The sequence below is a fragment of the Plectropomus leopardus genome, chromosome 3 (assembly GCF_026936395.1).
Source record: "Plectropomus leopardus strain MGB_pleo_1.0 chromosome 3, ASM2693639v1, whole genome shotgun sequence".
Classification (NCBI taxonomy): domain Eukaryota; kingdom Metazoa; phylum Chordata; class Actinopteri; order Perciformes; family Serranidae; genus Plectropomus; species Plectropomus leopardus.
This window is the reverse complement of record NC_142178.1, coordinates 35,255,281-35,277,338: the sequence shown is the minus strand read 5'-3', so window position 1 is coordinate 35,277,338 and position 22,058 is coordinate 35,255,281. Positions and strand designations below refer to the sequence as shown.

At 40.5% G+C, this 22,058-nt stretch overlaps 1 protein-coding gene across 1 annotated transcript; it reads left to right on the top strand.

Annotated features, from left to right (window-relative positions):
- The first annotated feature begins 2,239 nt into the window (after positions 1 to 2,239).
- On the top strand, positions 2,240 to 22,033 carry pdgfba (platelet derived growth factor subunit Ba). Its single transcript, XM_042485602.2, has 7 exons — positions 2,240 to 3,134; positions 12,074 to 12,176; positions 15,101 to 15,166; positions 15,307 to 15,503; positions 16,595 to 17,735; positions 19,770 to 19,905; positions 21,010 to 22,033. The coding sequence occupies exons 1-6, from the start codon at positions 3,063 to 3,065 to the stop codon at positions 19,895 to 19,897; spliced, it is 1,707 nt and encodes a 568-aa protein (XP_042341536.2). The 5' UTR covers positions 2,240 to 3,062; the 3' UTR covers positions 19,898 to 19,905; positions 21,010 to 22,033.
- The last annotated feature ends 25 nt before the right edge of the window (positions 22,034 to 22,058 follow it).

Here is a 22,058-nt window from a genome sequence, read left to right as displayed (position 1 = left end):
AAGGCACATTTGCATAATCATACATTCTGATGTTCGTATTTTGTTGAATGATCGATGTTAAAAACAAACACCTGGACAAAGTATTATTCAATGCAGAGTGTTGTCATATATCTTACATGTGTCTATGGCAAACTCAGAGAAATGTTGGCATTGCACAGCAAACGGAATTGTTACATTTGCACCTGATCATGTAGTGGAAACATCAATGTAAACTTTATGTTTCATCAGTGATTTAGTAAATGCATGGTTTGGTTTAGGCAAAAAAAAAACCAACAATCAGTTATGGTTAGGAAAGATCCTGTTTTGGCTTAAAATGGCTTTGGCTTTAGGAGCATAATCATGATTGTAAAAATAGTGATGTCTTGTTAAAATAACGTCCACTTGTCATGCGTTTCTTTGCAGGAAGCCAACGCTGTTTTTAAGAGAAAACAACTGCTTTTCTTGGCACTATCCCTGCTGGAAAAACAGCAACGGGTCTCTAAAAACCACAAAGCTCCTGGAAACACAAATTAAGCGCTGTAGTGTTAAGCAAAAAATCTGCTGGAAACACAGCTAAAGGTAAAAACACCCACGCTCTGTGGCTAAAAAGCCACTGATAATGCAGAAACAGGTGCCTATAAAGCACCAACATTTTCGGGTTAAAATCTGCATGGCTTTAAGCCCCCCAAAAAAATCCATGTTTGGGGGATAAAAAGCAGCTGGAAACACCACGGGTCCTCCAAAAATTTTTTTGGGTGTGGCTGAAAAAACAGTAGATACACAGCAACAGGGCCCTAAAAACACAAAGATTTTGGGTCTTAAAATCTGCTTGAAACACAGCGATTAGCGACCAAACATCCATGGTGGAGTTGAAACCGTTTGCATGATAGAAACAGCTGAGTGGTCAATGAGTGTAGGAAAGTGATTTTGAAATGTCGTCCTGGGATTGTTCAAACTTTCTGGTCCTCTTTATTTTGCTCTGTTTGCCAAACCCAACCCTTCAACAACAATAATCCAAGCAGATTACAACAAATGCATGTGAGGTTTTTTTTTTTTTTTTTTTTCAGAAAACCATTTTCCTCAGTCTGAGTCAAAACTTGAAAAAAATAAAAAAAGTTGGAATTACTGATGACGTAATGCACTTTCTGCATTTTACATAAGAGGAAGAGGAACAGACTAAATGCCGTTTCACAACTACTATCACTGTCCTTTAAGAGGCTCTAAATATCCCTCTTAATATGATCATCCACTGATGATTGCTCTTATGTTTCTGGTGTAGTCAACAGTGTACTTATGGTGAATTTATCATAAAAATGCAACTTACAAAAGGGTGGCCCCACCAACTGCTATTTCAAATGAAGTCTTTTAATGCAAAGTCTGATTATGCTTCAGGGGGGAAAAAAGAAAAAAAATACATCAATAGGTTTGTTACAGGATATTTCACATTATTATCATGCAGATACGCATTAATAATCTATGTCATGCCTCCAAACTTTCCCTTTAAGAGTACCCATGGGTGCTCAGGTCTCCTTGCTCCTAATAAGGAGGTGGTAAGCCCTGCCTTCAGGAGGAGAGGAACAGGGGCCCTGGTGCAAATTTTGAGGACCAGAGTCAAGTCAGACAAATGTGATTTTACACTTCCAGTGAGGAACTTTCAAAATAAAACTCACTAAAAAAAATCACTTAGAGGCCACATTGTCAATCACAGAAATAAAAACATAAAAATAATATCCGAGAAGCAGAGAGCGATGAATAAATGTTTAATGTGTGGTTTTATTTCCAAAAATATCAATAATAATTTGAAGGCATAAATTCTGAGCCATATAGCTGGGTTGCTATTTCCTGCAAAGTTCGTCTTAGTTATGAAATATTTAAGATAAAAGATACACTGTGATTTTGTTATTATTATTATTATCTTTGGAGCTAGTTTTAATATATAATTTCTTTTTAATTAATTCGTATTTTAATACATTTTTCATGTATTTTTATTTCTTTTATATATTTGTAAATCACTTGAAATTATCTCAACGTGGTTTAATTACCATATATGTCGCACTCATCCTCAGTGGTCTTAATTTTTCTTGCACATTGAATTTGTTTGCCAGTGCAGCATCCAAGTTTCAGCACAGAGATCATATTTTAATGCAAATTCAAATCTATACTCTTATTTTTAAAGGAAACATCGCCCAGTTCCGGTGCGTTGATGATTTTCTCTGTCTGGCTTGACGCTTGAAACTTCAGGAAAAACTGCTCACAGATCGAGACGCAACCAGAGAGGAGAAGCGCGAGGGGCGAGAACAGTTTGATCCAGTGGAGCCGGTGAAACAGAGAGACACCGGGACAGCGTGAGACATACACAGGGAGGAGCCCCTAGATAAGAGACGCGTTTAAATAAGGCAGGAAAGACATTTGCAATCAAGTGCATCGCGCCGAGATGAGAGTAATGTGACTTTTGCAGCAAGAGCGTCCAAAGAATTACGCACGAGCGCGCCATTCCAAGGTGAACCAACTTTTACGCACGGACCTCTGGAGATGTTATGAGGAGAATGCTGCATTATTGTTACATTTGACTGCAATTTGGAAACTGGAGCTCGTGATTTTATCACTTTTTTGACTGGAATTTTGAACAGAAAGTGGACGCATTGGCGCACGTTGACGAATTAAAAAAAAAAAAAATCACACGTTTGGAGACACTCTTGGAATCGTAGCAGGGGCTGATTGGGACAGTGCAGACTGATATAGAAGGAATTGCGTGGCTGCAGCCCTCCTTCGTGTATTATAATACTCTGCATTACGCACCTGGCTGTCCCACACACTACCCCTGGCGTCTCCTTTTCAGAGTTTTCAAAACAGCGCTATGGACACAGTCAGACGTCTAGCCTGCGTGTGAGTCACCGTGAGCAAACACTCGGACCAGCGGCGCCTATAGGCAGTGACACATTTGGGGATATTTAACAGTGCGTGCCTTGCACAAGCGGCAAGCACACGACACCGGGGACGAGGCTCGGTGCAGCCGGGGGATTGGACACCGAGGTGCTAAATGCCCAGCCGGTCGCTTGCGGCTCCTCAGGCTGGGCGGCAACATGAGGTCTTGGGTCCTGCTGCTGCTGCTAGCTGCGCTCTCAGCGGCTCGTCTGCGGCTCGGCAGCGCTGAGGTAAGACCGGGGAGATGTGCCCGTGAAACATATGACCTCTAATACGTGGTGGGATAATGCATGATTGTACTACATGAGAGTCCGTTAACACCTGGATTGACATGAGTTTTCTTGTGCTGCGTTCAGAGACCTTTCATCTATATTTTAACCTGTCACCTGAGAATATTGGATTTAATATTTTCTGATAAAATGGGAAAAGGGCAATGGCATGAAATGTCACAGACATTGAAATAAATAAATAAATAAATTTATTTTGACATTCTTATTATTATTACTTTTCAGTTCAGTATTTTCTTTCTCTAATTTTTCGGCAATTTTTGTAAAGTCACTCATTGACTTTTCCCCATGTTTTAGAAAGAAATAATTTGCTCAGGTTTTAAAAGGTCAAATACTGATTTAAAGATAAAAGCATAATGATGTAGCGGTTAATAGAAATGTGGTGACCATTACAAGGCAATCAGCCACCAATAGTTCAATATTGGAAAAAAAAACTTAAACCTTAACTTAAACCTTTAACCTTTCTTACCTTATGTAAAGGTACATTTTGTCAATTATTTTTGGAAATATTTATGTCTCTGTCAACTGTATAATAATAAGGTGGTTTGACCCTCTACTGCATCCTTGGTTAAGTTGCAGGAAAGATTTCTGTGTGACAGACAAAGAAAAAAAAATATGCTGACTTTGGACCATGAAGTTACCATCTAAATACTCCTGAAGGGATACATTTGGTCCACCTCTTTTTTTACATTATCTTGCCTGGTTCCCGTCAGGGATATTTTACCAAACAGACAAGAATTAGTAATTTAAAGACAGCTCTGATATCCAAAGAACATAACAGGAAAAAAGGTTGTAAGTTCATATTCTGACTCAGATGCGTCACACGGACACTGACCGTCATGGTACGACGTGATTTATCTACTCCTGAGAACTTCCTTCACTCTAAAGGAGCATTTGACAAACACTATCTCCCCTGGGGTGATTCTACAAGCTGAGAAGTGGATGTTTTGTGTGACAGTTTCACTAGAGGGCAAAAAACGATGCACCATTATGAGTGTGTGCATGTGTGTGACAGCTTGTTCATCAGTCTATCCAGTTTTCCCTTCTTCGACTCTGCAGCTTGTGCCCAATGTGGGATCTGATTCTCTCTGCGGTTCCTTTTCATGTTTCGTCAAAGTGATTCCCCTCAAGTGTTACAAGTTGGAAGTCATTCTGTCTTCGAAAGAGAGGGTGAGGCAGGGCCTTGGCTGGTGGCCCAGGAGCGGGAGTTAACTGACAGGAACTCCTGCTGTTAGAGTATTGTCACACCACAACACGACACCACACACTGAGGTCCTATTGTCACCAGTGAAATTATTTCTCTGAGATGTATTCTTTCAGTTCTTGAGGAGCTGTTGACTTATTCAGCCCAGTTTTTCCACTCAAACACCTGTTTCTTTAAATGGCAGCCAGCAAATGGAATACTTTGTGTGGCCAAAAGTCTGCATGAATCTCCAACTGAGCATCTTCTATATGGCTAAAATTGCTAAGACAGCATTATTACATGATTGAAAGGTTGTGCAGTTACTTTAGTTTCGATCTGTACCAATGCTTATCCACCTGAGCACCTTATCTTAACATGCAGAGCCAATGTAACCCAAATACAACCTTTCACAAAAACTGAGAGATGCAACTTTTTGCATAAGATTGCAAAGTGTCTCTAAATCCAGCCATTCACGACCTCATTTGGCCACATGCCTCCGACCCTTGTCTGTCATGTTGATGAGCTGTCAGGTGACCTCTGTAAAACATAGCGATGATGGCATGTTGTGTAGCACTACACATGTTGCTGCACATTACTAACTCCCAACTTGTCACATATCGCTGCTTGTTCAGTGGACTTTTCACCTGTACATATGATGTCCTAAGTATCTTCAATGCGTCTGTTGTTGATGTTATGGGATGCTGTGTCATTTTTGTTGCATGCATTTTGTCTTTTCAAAATACATGTCTGTTTTCACAGGAAATTTACAGTTTCTGCTCATTAGATACATACAGTTATTTTGTATGGTTTTTTTTTTTAAAAGAGACATATGACATTGGTAAAACATTTTGTTTCCACGTATACTTCCTTGTGCAACAAACACACATGGTTAGGTTTATAAAAAACATTGTGATTTGATTTAACATTCATACGGGAGGCGACCATCGGGCTCCCGGGTGGAGACCCCCCCACCTGCCGCAAACAGACTTTCCAGCTCCTTAAGTAATTTTGTTGTCTGGAAGCATTTCAAACTGACACCATCCTTTAGAGTTACAACCTCATGCAGCTTAGCAGAATAGCGTGAAAGGATCATTTTCATCAGTGTCTGATGCAGAAATCACTGACCAACCAGTGGTATTTGACGACTTTGTATTTCCGTCCAGATAAATGCTACAGTTAGATAAAGAAAGTGAGTGTATGATGGTTTGAAGAAACCAACGTAGTATTTTGGTAAGAGATGGGATATGATGCATCGTATGTTGTGTGTCATACTTTGTATGCCCAACCATCCAATCCAGCCTGACTTGTGTTTCTCATCACTTACACTACAATCTCACAGCATCTCTTTCTCAAGTGCTCCACATCCTGAAGCTAGTTGAGCCAGTGATTGGAGAACTCCTTGACATTCAGATAATTACAGTTCACACAGTTCAAATGAGATACTCGAGCACACTGTGGTGCACATGGAGCTGTAGCAGGCAGAAGCTCAGTAGCTTGTACAAGGGCACTTTAGTTGGCTGTTGCTGCAGTTAAACCTGTGATCCTGTGAGATAATCACAGAAACTATTAGCACGCTCAATTTCATGTGCATGACGAGTTACACTGCAGCACTGACAACTTTTGGACATCTGGCATATTTTTTGTAGTTAAAAGAACACTGACGTGCCATGTGACCTGAGTGTGACTCCAACTGAGACTCAGTGACACTCTAATCCTCTTCTTGTCACAATGTTCACTCCAGAAATGGAAAAAAAATGCATCTTTGACGTCTTAGTTCTGCCACATCTGTCTCTGGAAAAGACTTCAGTTTGCACAGTCATACACCCACCCACCCACACACACACACACACTCTATCACACATGGATTATTCAGCAAAGTCACTACAGGTTCACTGAGGTTGATGTAATAAGTAGATCCAGAAAACATTATCATAATTTATATGGGAAAAAATCCATTTCTGTTTACTGTGCAGCTGTTGTGTCTGTGAGCAATCCAATCAAACCTAACGGCTTATACAATCTGTTTGCTAAAAAACGCACACACCAACATGACTACACACACACACACACACACTGAGGGTGTTACGGTTCATTTTCAAATCCATTTAAACAGAACTGGAGTCTGATACAAATGTGCAAAAACACTCACACATCAGGTCAGACCTCAGTGCTTTCATCATCTGCTATTTGAATGACAATTGTTACATCAACACACACTCACAATGACACACACACACACACAGCTGATTGGTGTCTTTTGAACAGGTTGTAGTCTGACTATTGTCTCTACAGGCGAGTTTGGATGATTCTCTGCCGCCCGGCTTGATCCATTTTACATAAGAACAACAACTAATCTGCCAGGGATTTCACTGACTTTGTGTAGCAGTGTGTGTATTTGTGTGTGTGCACACATCTGGGTGCATGGAATGTGTAGCTGCGTACGTGTTAGTGGACATATGCACTTGTGTTTTTGTGCAGCAGGGGTGCTGTGCCCCTGTGCATGTGTGTGTGTTAGATAGAAAAGCGCAGTGGCACATAAGAGTATTTGTTGTAAGCCCTGTGTGGTACAGTATTAGAGGAAAAATTAAGTCAGAAAGTCCAATGGACAGTTTTAAATTAAAGGAATAATAGTAATAAATGTAAAAAGTCATGCAGATTTGTGAATCACAGTTGCTTCTTTTCCTAAATAAAGTTTGTTAGAATCATGTGCATTTGTGTCTATGTGTGGTTGCACAGGCAGCAAATAAGGTAGAAGGTGGATTTCTTAGTCATTTTTGGACAAAGTTTGACAAATGAAATTACAATTTGATTTGATCCTGCTACATCTTTGGAGTTGGAGGATAAGCTACTATGAAAATACTATCCCATTGCTAGGGCATGTTGCTGCTGTTGGCATTATACAAATCCTGCAGTGCATTTTTTGAATTTGTATTAGATTCTTGTGTCCTATCAGCTCCAAACATGGTCCGCCCATCCAGTGCAACAGCCTGTTCTAGGATGCTAGGGGTTAACCATGTCTCTGTGAAGATGTGCACAGAGCAGTCTCTGATTTCCAGTCACTGAGTGAGCCTCAATCACATCTCATACACGTTATTCTCCTGCGACCAAACATTTGCCAGAAGAAGGCTTGGTAGACGACCAGCTCTCAGTCCAAGTCAGGTCAGCCTCGCCCTGATGCCGGTTCTCCTCCCTCTCTTTGTCCAGCACTTGCAGTTTGGTTTCTCCCCTCTGGTCTGACTAGTCACTTGGTGTATGCTGTTGAACCTCACACACCTGTAGCAAAAAAAGGATTTTAGAAGCTACTGGTTGCTAGAGGTCGCTGCCTAACAAAAATCGTTAATATTGATTGCAAAATCTGCTTGTAAAAACAACCTATGTGGTTGTAATTTAGTTGTCTTTCATTTTTACTGTTCTTTTAGAACAACAATTTGTGTTATGTAGGGATGCTTTGGTCTAAAAAATGTTAGAAAATAGTGAAAAAATGCCCATCAGGATCTCCTAAAGCCCAAGGTTACGCCATTAAATTGCTTGTTTTCAAGCAGTTCAAAGATATTCATCATATTAAAATAAGAGGAGCAAATCATCACAATTCACAAGATGGAATTACAGGGAATATTTGGCATGTTTCCTTGAAAAGTGACTTCAGTGATCACTGTATTGGTAAAGAAACACTGACAGATTGTTTCAGCTCTAGTGTTGTGGATCTGTGTTTTTGCTTATTGTGGAAAGACATATTGCTGTCATATACCTGTAGAACTGTAGAGAGCCTTGTGGTAATATTATGGCATGCTGAGCATAGAGAGGGGATTACTGCCTTGCTTAAAGACACTCAGACTGCTCCTCTTCCTCCCTATTTTCATCTTGTCTTCTCTTTTCTTTCTTCCTCCATTTTCCTCTCTGCTCTTCTCTGTCATCTTTCCATCCATCATCTGTACCCTCATCTCTGCAGCCGAGAATCTATCTGTTCTGCTGGTGTGTGTGAATGTGTGTGTGGAGCTTTGTGTGTCTATCAAGTTTATGTGACAGTATGTTGGCCGTGTGCCACATTTCTGATAAAAGAAGGGGTGTTGTGACAGCGCGTTGTGATTGTGAGTCACTCGTCACACATTTGGATTCAGTGTTTTCTGTGTGTGTGTTTACTTTTTTGAGTCTGCGCCTCTTTTTAATAGCATGTTTGTATATGTCTGACTGTGTGTGTGTGTGTGTGTGTGTGTGTGTGTGAGTGAGTCAGCTGGCCCCATAATTACATTCCATTACATTCACCTTTCTCCTCAAACATTCCTTACAATCTCTTTGCCTTCCAGGCTTCCTTCAAGGCCCCATGCTGTGTGTGTTTTTGCGCAAGTGTGTGTGTGTGTGACCTGCTTGTAGATCATGACAAACTACCAGACAGTCTTCTCGACCTGAGGGCTCAGCTACACACACCCATGCAGTGTAAGATATGAAACATGCCAAACTTTCCATATTAAGCAGAAAAGGCATTTACAGGCTTCAGAGAGACTTAAAACAACAACAAAGGCTTATATTGGTGTGTGCATGTGTGTGTGTGTGTGTGTGTGTGTGTGTGTGTGTGTGTGTGTGTGTGTGTGTGTGTATGTGTGTGGATAATTTAGCTCTTCTGCACAAACTGCTATTATCAGCTTGTGGTCCAACTCTTGGCCTTTATTTAACCAGCAGGTTGTTGATTTCAGGACCTATTTCCTGTCCGTGTTCCACTCTCTAATTTCTGTGTGTGTGTTTGTGCATGTATTTGTGTGTATGTGTGTTTGCGATTAGCACCGACACTGTAATGATAGCATGTAACAGAGTGAAAACTGTCTCTGTGTGAGTGTGTGAGGCTCTCTGGACAAATTGGGCGGACAGTTGAGTGGTTTTAAGCATCTGTGTGTGAACTGGAAAAGAGGGGGCGAGTGTGTCTGTGTATGTGCGTGTGTGTGTTTGTGTGTGTGTGTGTTTGTTTAAGTAGGTCAGCCAATGGCTCGTGAAAGTCATCCAGGTGTCTGAGCCACCGCCGCCCACAAAGCAGACAGACAGAGGGAGAGGGAGAAAGCTCGATGAAAAATGACCGTAGTGAGCGACATACAATAATAGTGAAAGACATTTTTCAAATCATCTTAGATCCTAATAATTTCTTGACAACAAAGCAGCTGTATCAAAATGTGTCAAAATGCTTTCAATCAGTAAGTCAATTCCATCTATCTGTTTTATTTTGCATCTTCAGGTTGCAAATAAAAAGAAAAATCAGATTGTAAATGCAAAAAAAAAAAATGCATTAAGTTTAATGGAAAAGAAGTCACGGCAGACATGAAGTATGTAAACTCGACGCCTAATGAGGTTCCCAACAAAACTTATATTAAATTTAAAACAAAAACATACTTTTTAAATGAATACATAAAACACATAATAAATCTTCATAATTGTATATTTCCATCACATTTTGTTTCACTTTTGTTCAGCTGATGTTTGATTAACAGTCTTTTAATTATTTAAATTCGTTAACAGAGACTAAGAAGGATATTCGTGCAAATTCATGTGTTGCAGATCATTCTCATCACATGAATTAAGATGTATTTGTATTGTATAATTACAATTAGTACAATTACTTTCATTTATATTTTCTTGGTACCCCTAAAATAGAAACATTAACTTTAACATTTGGCTCTGTAGAGTTCAGGTGAGGTTAACCTACAACTCATTCTGGGTAAACAGTAACTGTTTTATCAGAGCAGGGTGAGTACCCGCAGTAGAAACCTAATTTGAATGTTACAAGAAAGTAGGTTGTGTTTGGGATCACATCATAGATTTTGTGTTGCAGTTGGTTGATCAAATAATAAAACATTGGACTTTCAATTAAAAAAAGGAAAGAAAAAAAATCACAAACGAGTACCAGAAAACTTAAATATATGCGGAAAGACTGTTGATGCTCCTGATAATTTTAATGGAAAGTCGTGTCACAAATAGAGTCGGCACATATCAGTCATATTTCTCCATTAAAATAAATTGGTGTTTCCACAGTATGGGGACATTTGCATTCACAAATAAGGTTCACAAAGCCCCGGGAGAAATTGAAAAGTTCAGAAAAATAATATCACAAAACTGCAAGGAAATTATTTTGCATATATAGATCCTCTGACTTTTCAAGATTAAGCTCCGTTTTATCCCCATCTTTGGGGTGTGAGTGCTGCCTGCATCATTAAAGGAGCCATATGTTTACTTGTGCGATACTGTAAACATGCTATATACACAGTCATTAATTTTATATTATGATGGCAGTAGGAAAATGAATGCTTTTACTTTTCTCTCCTTGCATCTCTGAGAATTATCCACGAATATTTGCTCCTCGCATTCTTAACACACCCTAATTTGTTTTGGCACCTTCCTGGCATGTGACTGCATCAAGTGATATTCCAACTGCTCTGAGATAGTATCGACTTACGGCCAAGCAAAGCAAAATGTGACACAGAACGCTGAGTAATCGGCCTCTGATCTCAATAAAGACACCACATGAGTCTTTCCCTAAAACCAAGCACACTGCATCCATAATGAATTCCTGCAGCGGCACTAACTAAAACTTAATTAAATATCAAATTACTCTTATTTTATCGAGTAATAATTTAATTACCTCTATCACCAGTTTAGTTTGATGATTTCACAATAAAGTCCGTGCAGCTTTATTTGCAGCAATCTCAACCAAATTTGGGATTTAACACAAGATATTGATCTTTTTTTTGTATGTTTGGTGCTTAAGCTTGTTAAACTCAAATTGCATTGAGAGAATGATTGTGTGTGAGACGGAGAATGAAAGTAAGAGCTTAATTTGCTGTGTTACACCAGGAGCAGCTGCGGTGTTTGTGGGTAAACAGACGAGGAGAGAGTGACAACAGCAGCAACAAACACCAATCACAACCATCATTTCCTCTGCAGGAGGAAGTGAAACTGGAGCAAGTGTTGACTGGAGATGGAGGAATAAGATATTATACATCAGCCCTCGTTCTCTGTGTTTCTCTCTGTATGTTTATAAAATCTCCTTTTTTCTCATGCATCACTAGCCCAGCTTTGCAAACGACTGGCGAGTTGGTTTGTGTACAATGCACAGAGCTGACCATAAACAGACAAGACACTGCGTGTTGCAAACTGCATAAAAAACTCTGAAAAGCTGAAGTTCATACTCTGAATGTGCTGTATACATGTCCAAATAATGCTTTGAAAACCTAAACAGCAATAAGCAAAACTGACATATCTCACATGTCTATCAGGAAATGCTGCATTTGGAATAAGGCGTAATTCAGAATATCAACATGGAATATGGAGTTAAAATGACTTCTGTGAAATTCGTAATATTGTTGTATACAGAGTATTAGTGTAAATTGCCATTGTGACTTTATGACTTGATTGGGACAACCTAAATGCCCCATAAAACAGCTGATAGTGCTCAAGAGACAGAATATGAGGGGTTTAGAGCATACTGCCCACTGGTTATGGTTGCATTTTTCTGGCTGCCCAGGATCAGTCATTCCATTATGATGTAGCCTATTTGTTATAGAAATGCAGATTTTGACCCATTAATTGAGACCCACAGCTTCTGATTCTGTTCACTCCAATATCATTCAGAACTATATTGGTATAGCTTGCAGTAATAGTTGTTTCCAAGGTGAAGTTTAAAAATGCATCACAAATGTTTATTTACGTGTCTCCACAGGGTGAACCGCTCCCCCCGTCGCTGGTCGACCTGGTGAGGAACTCGCCCATCTCCTCTGTGGACGACCTGAAGCTGCTGCTGCAGCAGGAGACCAATGCAATAGGTACTAATGACCACCACACACACACACACACACACACACACACACACACACACACACACACACACACACACTAATAACACAGACGTGGAGGAGGTAAGCATTTGGGTGTGTCTACAGAGGCCTGGAGAGATAGGAATGCTGTAAGGGAGAGCATCAGTGCACATGCCAGGCACCATGTTAAGGCAATATTTACCCGAGACAGCAGCAAGAATGATGAACCAGCTTGATGAGAGAGACAGAGAGAGAGACAGAGAGACGCCGTGACCTTGGTGTGTTTTGGACAAACTGAGACAGAGAGAGTTCCAGCACAAGGTCACTGCATTGTTCTCCCGCCCTGGATTCCTCTCCATGTTTTTGAAATATGGATGTGTGTGTGACAGAAAGAGACATCCACCTCCCTTCTCTCCTCTAAGCCTCCTCCATCCCCCCAAAAACAGAGTCCAAACAAACAGTCACAAACACGCAGCTCGGCGGGTGATTAAAAAATTCATTAATCTTATCCTTCTGAAGAGCCAAGTCACGCATACATATATTAATAGACAGCCCTTTGATCATTCCATATGCATAAATAACACAGTGACATAACAGCGACCACAGAGAGGAACCAACAGAGGGAAGGATCCTCAGAAACAGGCCACGAGGAAGTGACTCAAAGTGTATGTTTTAATCAAGAAACTTTTTTTCTGAAGCCTGTGAGTTTTGGAGTTTTTGGAAGTTTATTGAGGGTCTGAGTTGATGCAGGAAACAAGTGATTTATTTAAGGGCTCTTTTTGTTGTCATTGTGGTTTTGTTTTTTTTTTAAATGTTCCAGAGGTGCAGACTCGAGTCACATGACTTGAACTCAAGTCACAAATTTGAATTTCCTGAATCAACTAACATTAACTCTAATAATTCCCTGCAACTTGACAATGAATCCAATTAATGCATTGATGCATCCAATCCGACAGAATCCAATCAAGAGAAAACCATGAAGAACTAACTTTGAGAAAAAAAAAGATAGCAAAGATAATTTCCTTCACATTACCAATAAAAATTACCTGGCAATCAACAAAAACATTTCAGTATGCATCGCAGGTCAAAAACATTAATGACAAAGATGCAACAACCTCTAACTTCAACATTTGAAGCTGTACTAAGAACAGCATGTCGAGGCTGATATGAACAGCGAAGTAACTTTTAAACAAAAAAAAAAGATTAAAAATCATTTCTGATTTTTGTGAATTAATTATTGGGATGACGTGTTCAAGAGTGCAATATGACTCATTTGGGACTTGTCAGTCTTGACTTTGGACTTGAGTGCAAAAACGTGCGATGCTTGTGGCTTGCAAAAAGATGACTTTTCTCACCTCACATGCTAAATCTGTGTTCAGATTTTGTCACAATAAGTTTTGCGGTGTTAGTCATACGAGAAACATGCATGTTGACGTTAGCATTTAGCTCAAAGTAATACTGTGCCTCAGTCCAGTCTCACAGAGCTGCAAGCATGGCTGTGGACTCTTGCTTATCATGTACTGTTTTCTTTTTCTTCTATTTGTCGTTTCTTCTATTTGATTGAACATTTTGACTCTCCCCTGTAGAACTGGACCGATTTATCAAAATCTGCCAATATGGGCCTCTTACACATATGCAATACATTCAGCATAAAAAAACTTTTTCTCCAGAAAGATGTCCCCATCTTTTACCCTCTATGACACTATGTTTACTAGAGCAGCAAATTAGCCAACTAGGTAGTTACATTGCACCTTGTCAGCTACTTGGTGAGCATGTATTCACACCAAACTGTTCTGCTCAGGACTCGCAGTTTGGTAAATCCTCCAATTGAACTATTCAAGTTGTTCAGTCATTACATTTACAAAGTTAAAATTTAAAAGTCTGGCTTTCGAACATTGGAAGCTTCCTTTCAACGTGTAAAGCAAAATATGATCACCATATTCTTAATCGTATTAAGGTGTAGTTATTTGTTTAAGAAAGCAGCCTTCTGAGTACTTTTGTCATATTAGTACAAAGTGTGCAAATCACATAGAAAAAGACTATTTTTTTAAAGCAAAAAATTTACCATATCAGCCACCATATTGGCAATTGTTGAATTTTTTTTATAAAATTGGTATTAGTATCAAAAAAATACTATAGGCTATTGACTCCGCTGCACCTTTGCATTATTTTTTTGTGTTTTATCTGCATACACATAAAAATGTGACCATGCAAGACTTATTGTGAGTTACAGTAACATCATAATTATTATTGGTCATCTTGCGTTAAAAGAATTAAATGGGTCACATGTTAAAACATGAAAGAGGATGAAAAGCAAAAAAACCAAACCTCTTACAAAACATTCAGACACAGATAAACACATATTAGTAAGTAGCTTCGGAGAACAATAAGAAACTGTTCTCTTTCTGGCTGTTAATTAGGGCTAACAGGCAACCAAATAACACTTTGTGTATCTGTGTGTTGCATGTGCACACACTCACGCACGCAGTGACCAAAAGCAAGCTACACCAGGGATATAATTAGTACTAAGGGGCAACAGCATGAAATAACGACATATGTAAGAGGGCAAACACACACTCACAGATCCACACACGAGCTATATTTAACAGCTCATATCTCTCCTCAACAGTATTCTTGACAGCGCCGGGACAAATTGTGGCAGAAAATAGCCTAATTGTTTTACCGGGAGGAGAAAAAATGGCTTCCTTTGTGCAGTGAACAATGAGCGCTGCTAAAAACTGCCTAACAGCCTCACATGCTTTTACAGATTTCTGTCGTTGCTTGTAAAAAGTGCTGCTTCAATGTTTCTCGGCTCTCAGATCAAAGTCGAAAAATATTACTTTATTAAATCTCTGTTTGTGTTTTTGTCTCCTTCTGCCCCCTCTTATCTCTCCCCCTTCTAATCTCCCTTCCACCCCTGTCTTTTTCTGCAGAAGAGGAAGAAGACGAGCACGATATTCTCACAAACCACACCTATGGCCGATACACTAGAAGTCTTGGTAGGTTTCCGCATCTATTTGTGTCCCTTCCTGTGTCTTTTTCTATCCGTCTGCTTCTTCCATCTGTCTCTTAACACTTCTTATGCCATTAAAAAAAACCCACTCTTATTCTCCTCTTTCTCCCTCTCCTCCCCTACCAGTGGAGGCGCAGCCGGCCCAGCAGGCGGCGTGTAAAGTGCGAACAGAGGTGATGGAGGTGACGAGGTCCATGCTGGACCGCCGCAACGCCAACTTCTTGTTATGGCCGCCCTGCGTGGAGGTGCAGCGATGTTCAGGCTGCTGCAACACCAGGATGCTGCAGTGTGTTCCCACCGTCACCTCCAGCAGATATCTGCAGGTACACAGTGCATGCAGGCGCCATGAGAGAGCTTTAGGAGCTTTAAGTGTTTCCACTTGTTTCTGAACCTCATTGTAGGATAAGCTAACAAGCTACTGGCTCAAGCTACATATTGTATAAAGGTTTAAATACTAGTGAAAGGTTTGTGTTGCTGATTCAGGTTTCAAAGGGTTAATCGAATTTTAGTTTTAAAAAAAGTATTTCACTGCTGGAAAGACAGTATTTTTATAAAACTGATCTGTCTGTTCAGTAATAAGCAAATACTGCGGAGAATGGCAGGCAACAGGAACTCAAATGGTCACATTTTACTTTCAAAAAACAGCAACTGAACATCACACAATCAAACCAAGAATCAAGCAAAGACTGAACGGAAAACCAGGGCTTAAATACAAACTAGACTGACGAGGGGATAAAATGCAGGTGGAAAAAAGGGGCAGAAAAGGACTAACGAGGCTGATGCAGAACATCTGTATAGATGGGTTAATGAAGGAAAGGTAGCACAGGAACACAAGGGGGGGGGAAACACAGTAAACCCCCCCCCCAATATATATATATATATATATATATATATATATATATATATATATATATATATATATACATATTTATTAGCTGGAGACATTTGTAACTAGTCATGTTGCTTTGCCGCTTGTTGTAACAGGCATCTTTGCATATGCACAACTACATTATGTTCGTTAAAGTCGGGAGAGTCCAAAATGTTAATACCACTGTCTGTTTATGAAAACACATCAGTTTTCCCTGCACGGTTCCCACCTGATGGATGTTTACATTGTATGAAAGTCCTGTCATTGTGAGGTTAAGGAAAAACGTTCAAAGTGATATTGCTTAATTAACCAATATTGTGTGATGGGCCACATATAATTAGAATATTTTCAATTTCAATTAATTTAAGAAGAGGGCCATTGATAACTGGCCCAAGGGCCACAAAAATCAGACTCAGTTTAAATAGTTTATGTGGAATTTTCCACCAAGTCTAGACCCAAAACATAATTTACACTTTATGTGTCAGATTTTGTGGGGGTTTTTTGATAAATGTTTTGTTAATGCGTTGTTTTCTTCATCTTCTCCAGGTGATAAAGATCCAGTACATAAACAGGAAAGCTCACTATGACAAAGCCATCATCTCAGTGGAAGACCACGTCAGCTGTAGATGCCAACCACCCTCAACCTCCTCATCCTCCTCGTCCTCCGCCACTGTCCCCATCACGCACTCCTCCACTCAGAGCAACCCTCCTCCCCCTCCACCACAGCAGCAGCCTCCCCCATCCTCCCACCTTCCCCTCCCGCGGACTGTCCACCCCGCTCCACCAAAGACTCACGCTTCTAAGGCTGACCTCCATCGCCACGATGACCTGAAGCACAACCAGCAGCACTACCACCCCGAGGAGCCGGTGGGGAGGCAGTGGCAGCAGGGCAGTTACACCCAGCTGGTGCACTGGACGCAGCCCAGGGTTCACCAGGCACCAACGCATGTGCAGCACCAGCCAATTGCTGGGGTGCTGACTCCAGTCAGCAGCTGGCCATCTGAAGCGAGGGCGGAGCATAGCGTCATGGGAACTACACCGCAGGTCGGGCACGGGAGCGGGTACGACGGGAGCAAGGAGGAGGGCGGCGTGCATGTAGCAAACAGCGGCGGTGAGGTGCATCATCCAGATCACATGCAGAGGCAGCAACAGTTGCTGCAGCATCAGCAGAGACAGCCGTTTCAGCAGCAATATCAGTATCGACATCAGCCGCATTTTCCACAGCAGTTTAACCACGGAGGAGCGGACGACCAAGAGCTGAGGACGCAATATCGACTCAACACCCCCCAATCTGACAGCGCCTCTCCACCCGACAGTCCAACGCAGCCGCCCCAATTACAACAAAAGCCCACCCCTCCTATGACCACCAATAAGAAAGACTCAGTGACCAACCAAAAAATCACAGAGGTCACAAAACACAAACAGACTGAGACTGTGACAGCCAGTCAAAAAGAAGGGAACGAGAGGGAGGAGAGCGGGTCGGCCAACAGCGGGGACTCGGGCGGGGCGGAGCTCGCAAATCAAGGGAATGAAAAGGACTCAAAGTTGAGCAGCGGAGGTAGTCATTTAACAGAGGAGGAGAGAAGACAGAAAGTTCTGGAGATGATACAGAGGGAACCGGATCGACCGATTCATCTTCATCCGCATCATCCACAGCAAAGACCAAAGCCGACATCATTTAAAGCAGGTATGGATCAGCTGCGTGAGAATGTGTCTTTGAACCCAACTTTCATTAAACACAACTTCCATCCAAACAAAGATCACTAGTTACTTTTTCCAAATTCATATCAGGTGGTCCAAAAACTACAGATTTGGACTTTCAGTTGTGAAAGGGGAAGTCCATTCATTCATATATATTTAAAAAACAGCCAATTTTCAGATCATTTCAGATCAATATTGTGCAGCCCTGTTTTAAAGTCCATGTCCCAAGTTGACAAAATATCCCGACACAGGCTTTCTTTTCAAATGTAACGTCCCAAGCCCAATCTTAGATAACCATGATGTATTCAGACGACATCATCGAAATTATTCCCTCAAACTACAGAGCTCCCTTCAGAGTCCGACATTATGTAACTGTTTTCATAAATATTCATGACAAGTGGCCCCTTTAAAATAAAAGTTCTAAAAGGAAGATGACTGTTTACATTTGCAGTGCACAACTGTCGCACGAGAGTGCATCAAGACGAGAGTAAAAGTTTGTGCAGTGCTGAATGCATAATACAGAGATGCAAATGTATAGTGACTGCTGCCCTTGGCATATTTACTGCAAGTCAGACGGAGGGGTAACCACTTCTACTACAGCTACGCTCCGGTAGTCACGTGTGCATGTCTTGTAATTGTAGCTTTTAATGTTTGAGCGAATTGGTGGGAGAGTTTCCCAGGCAGGAAGCAGTCCCACTGTACACATATGACTAAACTTCATGGCCACATGTGTCCTGCTATTCTTCCTCGACCCCCCTGAGAGCTCCGCAGTCACAGAGCTGGACTTCCCACTGCTTCATGTTTAACTTAAACCTGCAGACAGTCACAGGCTTTGTTACACAGACTTCAAGGTTATCGGCTGCCCTTCGGAGTGCAGTTAGAGCCACGGCAGGAGCTACACACCCCCTGTGTTTATTCTACACTGGTGCTACACTGCTGTGGAAATGAATGAATCTGTTGCTCATGTGATTCATTTGTTACTTGTTTTGTTATTTCTTTTTATGTTGTCATGCATTTTCATGTCTCTGCGCCACTGACACCTGTGTTTGGAGGCGATATGTTTTTGGTTGTCCATTCATCTGTCCCATTCTCGTAAACACAATATCTTAAGAACACCATGACGGAATTTCTTTAACTTTGGCACAAATGTCAATTTGGATTCAGCGTCACCTGATTAGATTTTTTGGTCATAGGTCAATTAAAGATCACTGTGACCTCGTCCGACTCTTCTTGTGAAGGCAGTATCCCAAGAAAACCTAGAGGGAATTTTTCAAATTTGGCACAAACATTAACTAGGACTTTAGGATGGATGATTAAAATTTGGTGATAAAAGGTCAAGGTGAATATGACCTTGCATCTGTCTCATTCTTGTGAATGTGATATCTCAAGAACACCTTGAGGGAATTTCTTCAAATTTGGCACAAACGCTCACTCAGACTCTGCAATAAAGTGATTAGATTTTGGTGGTCAAAAGTCAAAGTCAGTGTGACCTTTGCAGCCGTCCTCTTCCTGTGAATATGCATTCTAACCAGTTAATTCTAGTTCTATTATTTATTTATTTTCCTTTCTTTGTTGATTGCGTGTCGTCCTTTAGTGACTGTATAGTCCTCTTACCTGAAGACCAAAGATATGGTAGCATTACATCTTTTAGAAAGTTGAGTTATTTAAAATAATTGGTTAAGGAAAGATTGCCTTCACAAAGAAAAATAAACTGTTGTTAATTGTTTGTATGCAGTGGGACACAAAACTCAGCCTCCAGTGTCAAAAGTCAGATGCTTAGTGTCACACTTCCTCCTACTTTGGTTTTTTTTTTTTTTTAGCCATTTGTACAAATAACCAGTGTTGTGAGTTTTCTAAGGACACTTGTATCTTTTTTTAGCTTTTCTGTTACACATGACATTTTGGACACTTTCTCTGTGTACTTTTAGGAAAAAATCTGAGCTGGGTGTAAAGTCCAAAAAAAGACTTTCATCTAACCTTGTATTCACTGTTGCCTCTGCCTTCTCTTTGATTCTTTCAGCCCTCTCCACTGTGGCTCCCATCCGGCCTGCAGCCCGTCAGGCCCCGTTCCGTCCAGCCTCGCCTCGCCGCAGGAGGAAACACCGCAAACGCATCAGCAAGGCAGCCATCAGAGCCATGATCATGTAGAGCTGCGGGTAAGAGAATGAGCCTTTCTTTATCGCGAGTGAGACAAAAATCATTTAAAAAGGTATTTTTCTACTCTTGTTTAGGATATTCACCTGGGCAGTGGAATAGTAAATTGAATCCTAAACTAACCTGAAGCATCACAATAAGTTTCTTCCAGCTGTCAAACTCTTTGAAGCTGAATGCCAAAATAGTAAAATGTGAACTGGCAAAAAAGTTACCCAACAGATTTATATTTTATGGCATGTGTATGATTTCTGTGGATCAACATCTTTATCTCTGCTTTAAAAGTGGCTTGCCTTTGCAAACAATTACTGTCTGTGCACAAGCCTGGAAGTCACATGCTGTTATTTCAAATTGAGCTTTTAATAAGACATCTTAGTTAAAGAAGTACCTCACTGCTTGAAAGATGACCTTTTCTCATAAAACTGAACTGTCTATACAGTAGAGAAACGTAAATACTTTAAAATTGGTGCTACATGACTAGAGAAAATAGGAGGAAAAAAGGGTAATGGCATTCGCTTTTGCTCAAGACGTAAAAAACTAAAACTACCAGAATGCACTGCGTTACACTGGACCAATTAATGCTCCTGCTTTTATGTGTTGTAATGTAAGCTTGTCTGTTTTGACAAAGAAAATAATATGGCGTGTTAGTGTTGGCATATTAAACTGGTATTATTTTTACAGTTTAATCGGTTTACAGGAACAGTATTGTGCCTGTATTGTAAAATGCTCGTATTACAGTCTAACAGTCCACTAAAATATGTTTCTGAAGACATATCAGGCAAGAAACAGGCACTGCTGTGGCAGAATTTTGGTTTGATTTGATCAGCAAAGTCTAGTTTTACACTTTGATCTGACTTTTAGAGAGAGACAGAGGGGCAGCTCTCTCTCTCAATCTGCTCCTTCAGTCTTTGCGTCTGTGGTGGCAGGTAAATGAAAATGCAGAAGTACAATCTATAGTTTTAGCAACAGCCCTGGAGACTAAGGAGGAAGAGTAACACCAGTGACAACAGCCATGTGTAACAGAGGTTTAAAGATGAATTATTAATCAGTAGACAAAAAACAATCTAAAGACAACATGTTTATCTTTCAATTTTCTCTTTTCCTGACAGAAAATGGTAACCAAAAGCCAGACACATTGCACCAAAGGAATATGGAGAGACCAGAAACATGGGATTCCTGAATGTGGGGTGACTGACTTTGCGAACTGATGCTGCCGAATCGAAAGAGATGATGGCACAGCTTTAGAGAACGTCACATTTCCTGCTCCAGAGCTGCCGCAGAGCGTCCAGCTTCATGGAAATAATAAAAGTGCAATCTTACGAACTCTTTGGAATGGAGGATATCTGTCACACTAAACACTGGATTTCATTTGTATGAACCACAAATCCCATTAATGTGGGTTGATGAAAGCTTATCAGATGCCCAAAGCTAGACTGGTGGTCTCTTCTTGCAGTTGGCAGCCATTGATTGGCCGCTTAAACACTTCTGACTTCTTGGTCCACAAAAGAAGGACTGGACTATGACTTGGACTAAGAAGTAGTTATTGGGCGCTAAATGTGGAGCTCAAGATGAAACTGGAGACGTGGAGAACTGGATTTCTACACATGGGACGATAACTGGAAACTGGAGAGTGCAGCTCAGGCCTCAATGCCAAACATTACTGTTATCCTACAATGTCTGAATCTAACTTTATCTAACACTGGAGTAGCCATACACTGATCATACTACATTTACTAGAGAAGTGCTCGACCGTGTACTGTAGCTTAATGTACTGGAAAATATCGATAACCTGCTCATTTTGTACTACTGCCAGATCGAAATGAAATAACAACCAAATGCCTGCCTAGATAATATGCTATGAATATCCACATTAAAGCAAGTCTTAAAGACCTGGCTTTTAGAGATCGCTGTGAGCCAGCTATAGCCAACACTGTATGTATAAATGCTTTTAGAAAATGATTCTGGGGGGGAGGGGAAGAAAAAATTTTATTTCTTAACTTATTTAAAAAAAAGGAGGATATGAAGTCCTCCAGTTCTCAAGTGTAATTATTGTTGCAGACATGTTTCAGATTATAATTATTGGTTGTACTGTTACTGTTATGAATGTTATTTTTAATAAAAAAATAAAAAATGCTTAATGATATAAAGTTTGTTTATC

What these genes read in the sequence shown, in the direction of transcription:
- pdgfba (XM_042485602.2), top strand. Translation starts at nt 3,063, where the DNA reads ATGAGGTCTTGGGTCCTGCTGCTGCTGCTAGCTGCGCTCTCAGCGGCT. An exon ending in GCAGGAGACCAATGCAATAG is followed by an intron (nt 12,177 to 15,100) that starts GTACTAATGACC and finishes CTTTTTCTGCAG; the next exon opens with AAGAGGAAGAAGACGAGCAC. An exon ending in CCGATACACTAGAAGTCTTG is followed by an intron (nt 15,167 to 15,306) that starts GTAGGTTTCCGC and finishes CTCCCCTACCAG; the next exon opens with TGGAGGCGCAGCCGGCCCAG.